The following is a 13,401-nucleotide window of genomic DNA, read 5'->3' as shown; positions in this document are numbered from 1 at the left end:
CTGGATATATTTTATTCTTAAAACATGAGCACATCTTAAAACACAAACAAAATAACTAGTGGTCCTCTTTACTTTTTAAGTTAAATAAACTTACATATTATAAAGTACAATAAAGTTATGGTATAATTTTACAATGCTCCTTCATTGTAAAATCCAAGGCCCTTTTATTCCTGTTGGGAGTCATAACTTTACTTTTAAACATAATATCTTCAGTTAAGATATAGGTCCGTTTTTTATTGTGGTTTAATATTGAAGTGTTCAACACTATTTCATTAAAGCATTTTTATTAAAAATTGCTACACAACTCCATGTTGTACACCTACATAATAAATTAAATTGCATAGGTCATGTATTGTAGACATAATTTTAGAAAACCAAATATCCATATATATAAAATTATTTACTGAAAAGTAATTCTAACATTTAAAAAAATATTTCAATGGTATAAGCTAAAAATGTATCCTGAAAGAATTTCAGGGATTTTTCTTTTTAGTTCAACTTATCTAGAGAATATCACTCCCCAAATTTTCGGACTAGTTTAAATCTAAATTCATACTAGCTTTTAAACGAAGTCAAAGAGAATTGCAACAAGAAATTAAGGATTCTTTTGGTCCCAGATATGAAAAACCAACATGCATAACAATGTTATTATGAACATCAAAATCAACATTTTTAATCATAAAACAGGTTTGAGTCATATTCACCAAATCTTAATCAAGTTGTTCTTTTCCTATCTTATTAAATTCAGCTAAAAGATTACGTCTGCACTTACTCTCATCACTATAATAAATCGTCCAAACTATAAAGTCACCCACATTCAGAGGATCTTCAGAATAGCATATCTGTAATTTGCATTTACGTTCCCATTTTGCACTATCTGCCCTATTATTCCTTGTGCGCATAAACTCTACATAACCATTGCACTCCACAGCCAATTTTGGCAGCTGAGCATTTAAATTCTCATGAGACCTATTGGAATCACTACTTGTTGATGGCAAACAGTCACCTTGGCCACATTCAAGGTTAGACGGTGTAATCTGTTCATGTACAGGTTGGTTCACACCATCACCCTTGATATTCAATTCAAAGGAACTATGTTTATAATCATTATTTTCATGTAGTACATAATGCTCAAAATTTTTATATTGACTTTGATCAGGTTTCAGCCGTTTTTTGTCTGTGCCATCAAATTCATCATCTGGTCTACAACCTGGAGCCCACTCAGGACTATTACTAGGTGATTGAAATAATCTCCGTTTACCATTCCTTGGTAGTAATTCTCTTAACTCAGGAGAACATGATGGACTTATGAATGAGTCACTTTGTCTGAAAGTCAAAGTTAAATTGTAATTTAAGCATTCTATTATGGCATTCATTCACCTCATGGTGATAAATATACCAGTGACCAGTGACCAGATAAATATTTAAAACTAACTCTACATATACAAACCTTGGAGATATATTCTGCTTTATTTGAAGCTTAGATATACTTTCCACCGATGTAAAATAATGTTTTGAATGCTCTACATGATTAGTGAAGAAACTATTTACTTTCTTTCTGGACCGTATTGTACGACCAAACCATTTCAAAGTAACATCTTCTGATAAATACAAACCAAGCTTTTGTCTTTCATTATCAATTATTTGTTTATACCAAATGATAAAGTTTTTAGCACTCTGGTGTTTGTGAAATACATTTGTTTTGCTACTGGATACAGATAACAATCTACTACTAAATTTACTTGTTCTTTTTTCTGGGGTTTTAGGAGAATTCGACATTTTCACCTGCAAAATTAATAGTTACTTATGATTTTATTTAGATAAAAAACGACTATCTACTCTGGAACTACTTACTCTTTATTTTTTAGACAAAATATCGGCAACTTTAGAAGAGCATTGCGCTTCATTCGCTAACTTTAACCGAAGAGAGGAAATTCGTAACTTACTTTCTTCAATGTAGGCTACTATTGAAGTATTAATTTCTAATAATTCTCTGTGTTGTTGAGATATATTTTTATAAGTAGCATTTATGTGATCTGAAAATTTTGACATATTCATAGTTTGAAACAAAAGAATTTATCCAATTGCCAATTGACTTCCAATTTCAAACTGGTTTACTCACCAAGTTGTCGAGCAGCTTCTAAAGCTAAGTTATCCCTACTTAATTCATCATATAGGATTGAATTCATTTTACAACAAGTATGTATATATTCAACATAAACAACCTAAATTCGAAGGTTATATGTAGAAAATAATACCTCGAAATCGTAAATGCAGCAATAACATTAAAAAGTCCATATATCCATTTCTCTACTTTGAAAAATTTAATTTAACGAGTTTATACCACAATCATAGTGTAAACCACCACAGATTATAGATAAATATAGTTGTTAGTAGATAAGCTATACTAAAATCTTAAATATTGGAGGGTTTTGATGCTGGCGTTATAAAAGTAAATAGACAATTTTTATAATTGCTGATAATATTTTTGCTACTAACAGTGTAAATTTATGGATTATCTCTCTTTATAAATAATTCTTTATATAGAATTGTCATATAAGTAAAAAACATTTTTATAAAATTAAAAATATTTATCAAGGAAAAAAAATTGTTCAAGCATAAATTGGTTATATTATTAAGTAATACTAATGAAGATCCATAATTAATATGATGTTAAAAGGACGTGTTACTTAATAAAAATATTTTAAGTTATTCATTCACTGTATTATTTTATATAGTTTTTTCCCCAACCCTTTAAGTATCCATAGACAAACCTTTCATTGCAGGAATCAGCATTGGATAGCCGAATCAACAGAATAGCCGCGCTTCTCTGGGAGTGGTAATGTGCCGAACCAATCTACTGCGTGCTTGTGATCACTGACATCGACCATTGGTCTATCTTTGCCAACCAATCATTGGAAAACCAGTGAGGAATATCCAATGTAAGTTTACAAATTATTTGTCGAAATTTTAAGTGATGTTGGGCCAAATGAGATTTTAACATTGTATAGTTTGATTTTATTGAACTAGTTGAAGAATGTCGGAGAAACTTATTTTTAAAGCAGCCATTTTGATTACGTTGCAGCAAATACTATTTGTTTCATGCTACACAATGACATGGAATATTTTAGATAAAAAACGAGTGATACCTATTTCTTGATATAATCTTCAGGGATCTTGTTCCATATTATAGTGAGAGAGGATTACTTTAAAAAAATCTATCATAATACATTGCTGTAGATACATTCGTACGTAAATAAATTGTCAGTATTGCGCCTGCCTTTACAAGCACTCTTGATTAGTGCTATTTAACTATAAAAATTGAATAGTAATATATTAAAACTTCAAGACAAGTTCTCAACATTAATAAATACCTAGTTTGACTGTCTGTTGACTTCAGTCTAAGGCATTAGGATTAATAACTTACAGGTGATTTACTCATAATAGTCTTAAAAAACACTATTACACATGATCTAATTACTATACACATATAATAGAGTACTTGTCTTATATTATTTGACTCAGGACTGTTTCTTAAAATAATAAAACTAGTAAAATTTAATGATTTGTTAAAAAAATATTTATAAGTTTGTTTCTATATTAATGAATGGAGTTTCTAGTTACAACTCTTGACCTATCATTATTTTGATACAATATTTGTTTTTTTTTTAAGAAGGTAGCAGATTGGATAAACATGTCACTTTATTTCAGAAATCAAAATGGAGCATGCTCAAATCCAGACATCAGATGGTACACAGGTGGTGACACTAAATGGGCAGCAATTACAGGTTTTGCAGATGAGCAACAGCCCACATGTTGTTCAAGGACCTAATGGACAGCAGATAATGGTTCACTCTGTACCACCAAGTGGGCCAATACAGGTACTTTAATTATTTATGACATTGTATTTGATACTTAAACTTAAATTTGAAGCTGTGTAAACAACATTATTATAAAGAACTGACAATTATATCATTCTATGTAAGTAGGGGCGATGTGGATTGTATTTTTATTCAATACTTTAACACCATTTTGTTTTTTATTTAATTTAATTTGAATAGACTTACAGAAAAAGCCATTATCTGTTTAGATATTTCATTTTGAATGTCACTATCATAAAATGAGATTATTTTTGTGCACGCATTCAGATTGGAGGTCCTCAAATCCAGGTGGTGGTATCATTATTCTGTTATAATAGATAATAATGCTTAATTATATTTTCAGTGGACATCTAAAGATTTTTAGGATGTCTGGTTATTATAGCAAAATCTTAAAGCTGTGTTGTAGAGGTTGTATGTTCGAACCTTTGCTGTGCATAAATAATTTTTTTTTATGAATACTTTCTAAATAGTATATTGTAGGCAAATATTATAAGGAAACTGTAATGTTGTAGACCACAACATTAATGTATTGTGGCAAACGCGAAGATAAAAGAAAAACAAACAGCTTAAATGACAATAAAATTAAGTTTTCTGGCGATGGATAATATGTTGGAGATGATTTGTATTATATTTAACAATTTAAATAAACTAATTATTAATTTGCTCTTTATAGCTATAATAGAAAAAGTAATATTTTGTTATTGTTTTGTAATAGTAATAATAATTGCCTTATAAAATGGTATGCATGGTAGAAAAGTAATTAGAAGCAAATGTTTTTTAAACTGAATAAATTCTGTTAAAAACTAATTAATTTTTTTTAGTAATATACTATAAAATTAGCCCATATCAATCAAGAAATTAAGTATTGCTTAATAACAGCCACTTATTTTCAGGTGACTGCACCCAACAGTCAGCAAATACAAGGTCTTCAAGTAGTACCACTGTCCAGTATTCAAGGTAATTTATCTATATGTTGAAAATATCTAGTTAATAAAACTAGATATTACTACTAATAAAATAATACTACACATCAAATTAGAAAGCTTTGTTGGGTGTTAATGTTGTTAAAAAAATACTTTAGTACTTTTAGGATATTTTGACTTAATGTTTAATTATTTATACATTAATCTCTGTTGCTTAGAAAATAATGCACACACTTCTTATACACCCGAGATCCTAGGTTTGTCTACTGGCAAAGTATTTGATGAAGTATTTAAAATATAACAATAAACAGAGATATACCTTACCTTAGCCCCAGCTGTGCGGGTACAGGGCTTTAATCACATATTGCATTAATCAATAACTGTACTTGGTCCTACATATACACAAAAACTATATGATAAATAAACTTCCTAACATCATAATTCAGAGTTTAAGATATAATTTAATATTTTCAGGTGCAAATAACAACATACAGACAATGCAGCTAGTGCAGACTCCAGATGGTCAGACGTTTCTTTATCAACCTACATCCCAACAGATTGACCAGCACCAAGTCATACACCAACCTGGTAAGAGATTAAATTAACTTGAAGATCAGTAAAACTTAATGGTTAAATAATGTTTGCAAGATATTCTTCCAATAATAAAATACTAAAAAGGTACAGATTTAGTTTAACTATATAATTTGTATTTTGAAGAAGTTTGTTTATATCATTACTGATAGTGTCTATTTAACTGTTAATGTATTCACAGCAGCACTCAGATTAGTTTCTTAGCTCTGAATGTCTCTGAACATGGATGCCAGCTTTACATTAGTGCCAAAATACATCACTAATTGCACCATATAATTAAAAACATGCTATATGTAACCTAATATGTAGGGCACATTATGTTACTAAGAGTCATGTGTTTAATATGGCTAAATTTCTCGATTATATGGTGACATTACTGTCTCTTAACTAATTATTTTGTCAATGATTTCAGTATTAAATTTCGGTAATATAGTGCAAGTAGCGAACGCAGTCCAACCACAACAGATAGTTAACCAACCCAATATTGTTATGGTAAGTTGAATATTTATATTAATTAATAGAAGTATATTTTAAACGAGACTTCTTTATCTTATTAAAGTGTTAGTGTGTGTTATTAAGAGATAATTATAACTCTTAGGCCAAAAACATACAAGAAAAAATTCATATAAAATAGGATACAACCATTTTTAGTTTAATAACAAACATAAAACAGAGAAAATAGGGAAGCATAATATCAGAGGCCGAAAAGTATCAAAACAGCTTTTATATTATATTATTATTATAAATAAAATAAGTTTTGCATAATTTCGTTGTTGATTTATTTATATTATTAATATACTAAAAAAATTAAATACATTTTTTGAAATCAAATGTGGAATAGTTTATCTCCATTCTTTATTAAAAACTAATAATATTGATAGGTTGCCGGAACTTAACATAAGAACTTAGAACATAAATATTTACAGATGGTAAACGGCAACAGTAGCGGGACGACATCTAGCGAAGGTGCGACGGCCACCAGTGCCAGCGCAGGCTCTGATGAGGAACCACTTCTCTATGTCAACGCTAGGCAATATAAACGGATACTAAAACGCAGGGCTGCGAGGGCCAAACTGCATGAACAAGGGCGTATACCCAAAGAACGACCGGTGAGAAATAAATTTGTCTATACCATTTTTATAGAGACGAGAGAAGAAATTTACATTGCTATTAGTAATTATGTATTTAGTTAGTGGGTCTATATAAATAAATAGTAACAATATAAATAAATAGACTTACTGAACCGATTGAAAAAAAAAATAATTAAATTCAAAGCAACATATCATTTTCAGAATCTAAGAGTTTGAATTGAAAAAAATATTTTGTTTTATATAGTATATAGCCTTTATCTATTAAGAACAAAAAAATAACCTCTCTACTGTGTCTAGAGTACGTATGGCAGGGAAACGAGCCCAACACCGGGTTCTGTGTCAAGCACTTTAATTACTTCACCATGTAGGCCGAACAGACCATTATTTACACATTTAACTTTTTTTTTTCTTCTAACATTTTTTACATATCGAATTAGATTGTTATATATTTCTAATAAAATAAAATATACATTTTCAGAAATACCTTCATGAGTCTCGACACAGACATGCAATGAACAGGATACGAGGGGAAGGTGGAAGGTTTAATGCTGGCAGTAGAAGGTTTGTTAGACATAAATATCAATGGCGTCGGGACGTGACGACCCCATCGCCCACTGGTGAAATAACCTGTGACAGAGGTTATTTCACCAGCGCAATCAGTCAATCCCTTCCTAGTGCTAGATGCTGTTGCCTCCTGGCTTCAGCCAAACGGGCAGGCACGACCGGGGCAGTACCACTGTCTTTCAGAAAACCGGCGTAAAGTGATACAAAAGGTTCGCCTTCTTGTACTCGCGTTTCGTGCGGTGAGAAAGATTCCCGGAGCCCATCCCCCCCCCCCCTCTACAAGAAATATGAAGGTGCAGAAGAAACAGAATCAACCCCAGGGGGGTACCACACGCGCTTGCGGTGGAGAATCCCCCTCTGGGCGTCCACCACCGGGACACTCAGCACCCGGTGGTGGACGTACAGGCTGCCCTTCGTATTCTGGGGGGGGGGGGGCAATTCTGCGCTCTTAAAAAAAATTATCGGTCTCGGGGCAAACGGAGCAATCCAACAAGGCACCCCCCCCCCCCATCCACACTCGCCGTGGACTTCACAAATATTAGGGGGCTCAACTCCAACATCCACGCTGTCCACTATCATTTAGAGACTGCGAAGCCGGCCTTGCTCTTTCTTACCGAGACTCAGATTTCCTCCCCGGCTGATACTTCTTACCTCTCCTACCCGGGGTACAAATTGGAACATTAATTTGTGCCGCGGGCTGGAGTTTGCGCGTACGTCCGAGAGGATATCTGTTCTCGTCGCCTCGGGACGCTCGAAGGAAGGGACCTATCTAACCTCTGGCTGCGCGTAGACTGCGATGACCATCCTCGATTCTACGCATGCCTGTATCGGAAGCGGAAATACTGAAACTGACCGACTCATTGAGCACATCCAAATGGCTACAGATTCCCTGCTCGAAAGGATTCCTACCGCTGAAATCGTGATACTTGGCGATTTTAACGCCCACCATGCCGATTGGCTCGGCTCTGAAACCACCGATCACGCGGGAAGATCCTTTCACGACTTTGCTTTAGCCTACGACTTGACGCAAATGGTCCCTGCGATTACGCGAATACCAGATGTGGATGGTCATAAACCTTCTTTGTTGGACCTTCTGCTGACTTCACATCCGGAGACCTACCAAGTCTCTGTTGACCCGCCATTGGGTTCATCAGATCATTGCGTGGTACGGAGCATTGTGCCGCTCACGCGCCCTTTACGGCCTAGCTTTGCGGGCTGTCGCCGTGTGTGGCACTATAAGTCAGCAGATTGGGACGGGATGCGTCTTTTTTTGCGTCCTACCCTTGGGGGCCCATTTGCTTTTCGTTGAGTACTCCGGATGCCGTCGCTGACTCTGTCGCTGATGTGGTCCTGCAGGGCATGGAACTTTTTATTCCATTCACTGCGGTGCCGGTCGGTGTCAAGTCCCAGCCTTGGTTTAGGCGTTCGTGCAAAGAGGCTTTGCGCCGTAAGCGTGAATGCTTTAAAGCCTGGGCAGAAGCGGCGACATCCTGTGATGCGGCGGATATCGGCGAACGTAAAAAAGCATACAATTCAGCCTCTAGGTCCTTCAAACGGGAAATCGCTAAGGCAAAGTCAGAGCATATTGCCAGGTTTGGTGAGAAATTGGCCCACCTTCCTTCGGGAACTCGAGCCTTCTCGAGAGGTCTCTTGCCAAAGCTGTCCAAGGGAATTTCTGTTAGCCCTCTATTCCACCACTGCATAGGGAGGATGACTCACTGGCCCATACTGCAAAAGAGAAGGCCGATCTTCTAGGCTGTCTCTTTGCGTCGAACTCAACTTTGGATGATCAGGGGAAGGAACCACCGACATTATTGCGGTGTGATACTACGATGCCTGAAGTTACATTCCGGCAACGTGCTATCCGTAAACATTTATTTTCCCTGGACATCCATAAGTCGAGCGGGCCTGATGGCATCCCCCCAATTGTGCTGCGTACTTGTGCTCCTGAGTTGGCTCCGGTCCTAACGCGCCTTTTCCGGTACCTGTACTCCCTCAACACTGTTCCGAAGTGCTGGAAGACAGCTTTGATACATCCGATCCCTAAAAAAGGCGATCGCTCTGATCCGTCCAACTATCGCCCAATCGCAATAACCTCCTTGTTCTCCAAAATAATGGAAACCATTATTAACGGCCAGCTCTTGAGGTATCTAGAGGGCAGCCAGCTGATTAGCGATTCTCAGTACGGCTTTCGTCGTGGTCGCTCAGCTGGTGACCTCCTTGTATACCTTACACATAGGTGGGCAGAGGCAATTGAGTCCAAGGGGGAGGCGCTGGCGGTAAGTTTGGACATAGCGAAAGCCTTCGATCGGGTGTGGCATAGAGCACTGCTCTCGAAGCTTCCAGCCTATGGGCTCCCCGAGAAATTATGCAACTGGATTTCCAGCTTTCTCGCTGATCGGAGCATTAAGGTCGTCATCGACGGAGCATGCTCCGACCATAAACCTGTCAATGCTGGTGTCCCACAAGGCTGTGTCCTATCCCGACCCTGTTTATTCTGCATATTAATGATATGTTGCAACTTAGCAACCTTCATTGCTATGCGGACGACAGCACTGGGGATACTTTTTACACGGGCCGGGCAGGTATTTCTCGGGCTGTTGTTGATGAGTGCCGGAACAAACTTGTGTCTGAAGTCGAAACTCTTTTACGTGGAGTCTCGGACTGGGGTAGACTAAATCTAGTCCAATTTAACCCCAAGAAGACACAAGTATGCGCGTTTTCCGCTAAAAAAAACTCCCTTTGTCGCTACTCCCCTCTTTGAAGGCACTCTCCTTAAAGCCTCAGCTAACATCGGAATATTGGGCGTTGACATATCGAATAACGTCCAGTTTCGCGGTCATTTGGAAGGGAAGGCTAAATTAGCCTCCAAAAAGCTTGGTGTGCTCAGCAAGGCGAGACGGTACTTCACTCCGGGCCACCGCTTGCAACTCTATACAGCGCAAATTCAGCCCCACATCGAATACTGTTCTCACCTCTGGGCGGGAGCTCCCCAGTACCAGCTCCACTAGACCGTATTCAACGAAGAGCGGTTCGAATCGTCGACGACCAATCACTTTCCGTGCGGCTTGATCCCTTGGCGTTGCGTAGAGATGTTGGGTCCCTCTGCATCTTCTACCGCATTTACCATGGGGAGTGTTCAGAAGAGTTGTTCGGTCTAATACCCGCAGCTGAGTTTCATTATCGGACGTCAAGGCAAAATACAAAATACCATCCGTATCACCTCGACGTCCGTCGTTCCACAACTGAGCGTTTTCTAAGGCAGTTTTTGCCGCGCACCACCACTATGTGGAACCAGCTGCCCAGTGAAGTATTTCCGAACCAATTCGACTTAGGGTCCTTCAAGAAAAGAGCGTATCAATTCTTGAAAGGCCGGCAACGCACTTGCGAGCCTTCTGGCAATGTGAGTGTCCATGGCCGGCGGTATCGCTTCACATCAGGTGAGCCTCTTGCCCGTTTGCCTGCTATTACATAAAAAAAATCGCGATTGTGTAAGACTATTTTGAACTTAGATATAAATTTTATGTATGTTTAGATATAGTTTATATACATATGAAACAATACAATAAAATCTTTTTACTTGTTGAACAAATCATTCATGCTTATAATTCATATTAGACATGTTTTTGGTTGAGACAAACGCCTTAAAGGTGGTTTACTGTAAACGACGGTCTGGAGCACTTTTAGGCGGTTCAAAATAAAATACCTTTTACTTTGGGCCATTTATTTGGGGTATCGCTTATAAATATTAGAACTACTAGTTGGTATTTAGAATTTGCCGGTAGACTTGCTAAATTTGTCACGCCTATAATTTCTACGGCATTTTCGAATGGTATTCTAGCTATCGTTTTGAACAGTTGAATCACTCTAACCACTGACTGAGTGGTCCTAAGGTCCTCTTGATTTTGAGATGTATATGCACTGCACTGACAAACAGGTCGATTTATGAATTCATCCTATTCATTCTTGTAGTAGATTATAGATGGCGCCGGTGATATAAAAAAAATATTTCCTATAATATTTCAGGAACATGGAGACTCAATCGGATGACCCAGCGAGACATGGCATAGATGATGTCAAACCAGATGTCTCCATCACTATCATACAGGTGCGTCAACTATTTTATACAATTTCATTTCAAGTTTCAACTTGTAAAATATAATATTAATTAATGAAGGAATCGTAATGCGTATAAAAAACTTAAAAAAAGTTTACGATGTTAACTAATTAAAATACACACTTCCGTAACTTAATGGTATCGAATTTTCTCAGGTTGACAGTAGTCTGTATGTGTATGTATGTTATATACAAAGAAATATGAAGAAAAAAATAGACCCATAAAAGTAGCTCATCACTAAATTATAATATTCTAATTTTTGTATTGTATTGGCTGTGAACCAATGGAATTTTATTTCTATGTGCACACTACTTGCTTCTGCGGCATCTTAGTTATGAGCCCAAAAATACTACTTGTCTATTAAAAATTAAGATAATGAAAGAATCTGAAGCCAAGACCAAGATCCATTTAGGGTTGTAGCGCCACTGGATTATGATTATTATTTTTGTTGGACGTTATAATTATTAGTTTTTAAATATAAGTTTAACAAACATCCCAATGCCTAATTGCCTCTTATATGAACTCAATAATATTATATTTCCAGAATGATGAAATCGAAGAACAATCGAACCAATGGAGGAGGCTCGCACCACACCCTATGCAGTCGGCATAGCGACGAATCAAGAAGCGATGACGGGACACTTAGTGAAATTATTAAAGTGATTGTGATATAGTGAAGTGTCAAATGTAGGATTGTGGTACATGAGTGTTAATAAGAGTAATAGTTATTTAAATTTCGACCATAATGCAAAGAGTATTGTCTTTTGTTTTCTTTCATAATGCAAAGGTCATTAGAAATATTCAGTGAACTGACGAACTTTATGAAAAATTGAAACACCTTCATATGGACAGATCTACAAATCATCACAAGTGTAAACTAGAAAGTATAATTTACTCCTTTACTCGAAAAATAATGTCAATCTATATAAATATTATACAGTGAAAATCTGTTACAACGACATTGAAGGGACTACTCATATTTGGTCATAAAAAACCGATGACGTTATTAAGTACCACCTACAATATAATTCAGCCGGGACCTTTGATTTTGGTCAATATAACCGGTATGTTGTTCTAAACAATGTCGACGTGAACCAGTTTAACTGTTTATCTAATTAGTATAATAATATATAATTGGTAAAAGTTAAAGACAAGTTGTTGTCATAGTTCTGTCTCAGAGCGAAGACAGAAATTTATTAACAAACTACAATTATTAGTAAACTGCCAAACAAATTAGTGCTGGTGTAATTTTAAGAATTCTGTCATGGCCCTATTCTACATCACAATTTATCTCAAAAATAATATTTAGAATAAATTCAATAAAAAGTTGGTCAGTCATGAATACATTTAAGTTAGATATTGGAATTTGCCTAAGGAAACGTTTTTTATACTTGTATTGTGTTATTGTTAATGTTGATTCAGGGATAATGAAAAGCTTATTTACCGGATAACTTAAGTTTTATTGCAAAATCATTTGAGTGTTATATCATACATTGTTAAAATCATCTATATTATTTAGTTTTAAGTAGGTTAAGATCTGGGCTATCACAATATAGGTGTAAATATTTTTATAAATGTAATTAATATATTCACGAAATATCAGGGAAGTACAAAATATACATATTTGCACATGTTTGTTTTATTTAAACACGGGTTGATGTGAGAAATATTTATTAAAAATCCTACAAAAAGTGAACAAATAATATCAGGTAATACAAATTGGCATCAACATTTTATTTCTATACTTAGAACTATTTTTAAATAATACATGATTACTTTCTATACTATAATATTGCACTGATATCTTAAACTATTCAAATATAAATCATGGAAAATTGCTTTGTTAATGCTATGTAAATACAACTCGATGTGTGTGAACATGTTATATACATTGTAAAGTCCATGCAACGTCTCTCGATTTAACGACGAAATCTCTAAACTGTGAAAATCAATTGGCTTTGGTTGCTTTAGTTTGTCTTCCATACTATGATACACACTACATAGCACTACACTCACACTCAATAACGACAACATTGAGTAATAAAGTACTTTACAAGTTGTTAAAATTAGTAATAGTATCCTAGCCCGCAATAAACTCGACTGTTCGGCATCATGCAAAGGAACTTTTCTATGAATTTCGTTCTTTTGTTTACAAATTGGGAATGTTTGCTCGTGTAGACTGTTGTTGACCATGACTAATAAGTAGGAGTCATGGATATCTATACGTTTTTCTT

General features: G+C 35.7%; 2 protein-coding genes across 6 annotated transcripts; one reads left to right on the top strand and one right to left on the bottom strand.

The window, feature by feature from the left end:
* Positions 1 to 5: 5 nt before the first annotated feature.
* Positions 6 to 2,326, bottom strand: LOC123711875. Of its 2 annotated transcripts, none has more exons than XM_045664722.1 (4): positions 2,123 to 2,326; positions 1,855 to 2,036; positions 1,451 to 1,785; positions 6 to 1,326 (listed from the first exon to the last, which is right to left on the bottom strand). In XM_045664722.1, exons 3-4 carry the CDS (start codon positions 1,777 to 1,779, stop codon positions 711 to 713), a joined length of 945 nt encoding a protein of 314 aa, XP_045520678.1. In that variant the 5' UTR covers positions 1,780 to 1,785; positions 1,855 to 2,036; positions 2,123 to 2,326; the 3' UTR covers positions 6 to 710. The 2 variants fall into 2 exon arrangements, with proteins under 2 accessions (XP_045520678.1, XP_045520679.1); XM_045664723.1 differs by having other exon boundaries at positions 1,947 to 2,036.
* Positions 2,327 to 2,804: 478 nt separating this feature from the next.
* LOC123712379 (nuclear transcription factor Y subunit alpha) lies at positions 2,805 to 12,788 on the top strand. 4 transcript variants are annotated; one of them, XM_045665424.1, is made up of 9 exons: positions 2,805 to 2,942; positions 3,712 to 3,881; positions 4,775 to 4,838; positions 5,279 to 5,392; positions 5,808 to 5,887; positions 6,322 to 6,504; positions 6,965 to 7,047; positions 11,077 to 11,158; positions 11,712 to 12,788. In XM_045665424.1, exons 2-9 carry the CDS (start codon positions 3,720 to 3,722, stop codon positions 11,778 to 11,780), a joined length of 837 nt encoding a protein of 278 aa, XP_045521380.1. In that variant the 5' UTR covers positions 2,805 to 2,942; positions 3,712 to 3,719; the 3' UTR covers positions 11,781 to 12,788. The 4 variants fall into 4 exon arrangements, with proteins under 4 accessions (XP_045521380.1, XP_045521382.1, XP_045521381.1 ...); XM_045665426.1 differs by lacking the exon at positions 2,805 to 2,942 and adding an exon at positions 2,970 to 3,192; XM_045665425.1 differs by lacking the exon at positions 2,805 to 2,942 and adding an exon at positions 2,970 to 3,248.
* The last annotated feature ends 613 nt before the right edge of the window (positions 12,789 to 13,401 follow it).

Source organism: Pieris brassicae, chromosome 7 (assembly GCF_905147105.1).
Source record: "Pieris brassicae chromosome 7, ilPieBrab1.1, whole genome shotgun sequence".
Taxonomy (NCBI): domain Eukaryota; kingdom Metazoa; phylum Arthropoda; class Insecta; order Lepidoptera; family Pieridae; genus Pieris; species Pieris brassicae.
Note: the sequence above shows the minus strand (reverse complement) of the source record. Positions and strands in the feature narration are given on the sequence as shown.

Coding starts and splice junctions, on each gene's coding strand:
- LOC123712379 (XM_045665424.1), top strand. CDS start 3,720: ATGGAGCATGCTCAAATCCAGACATCAGATGGTACACAGGTGGTGACA. Junction 5,393..5,807: donor CCAAGTCATACACCAACCTG/GTAAGAGATTAA, acceptor CAATGATTTCAG/TATTAAATTTCGGTAATATA. Junction 5,888..6,321: donor ACCAACCCAATATTGTTATG/GTAAGTTGAATA, acceptor AAATATTTACAG/ATGGTAAACGGCAACAGTAG.
- LOC123711875 (XM_045664722.1), bottom strand. CDS start 1,779: ATGTCGAATTCTCCTAAAACCCCAGAAAAAAGAACAAGTAAATTTAGT. Junction 1,327..1,450: donor AAGCAGAATATATCTCCAAG/GTTTGTATATGT, acceptor TTTGACTTTCAG/ACAAAGTGACTCATTCATAA.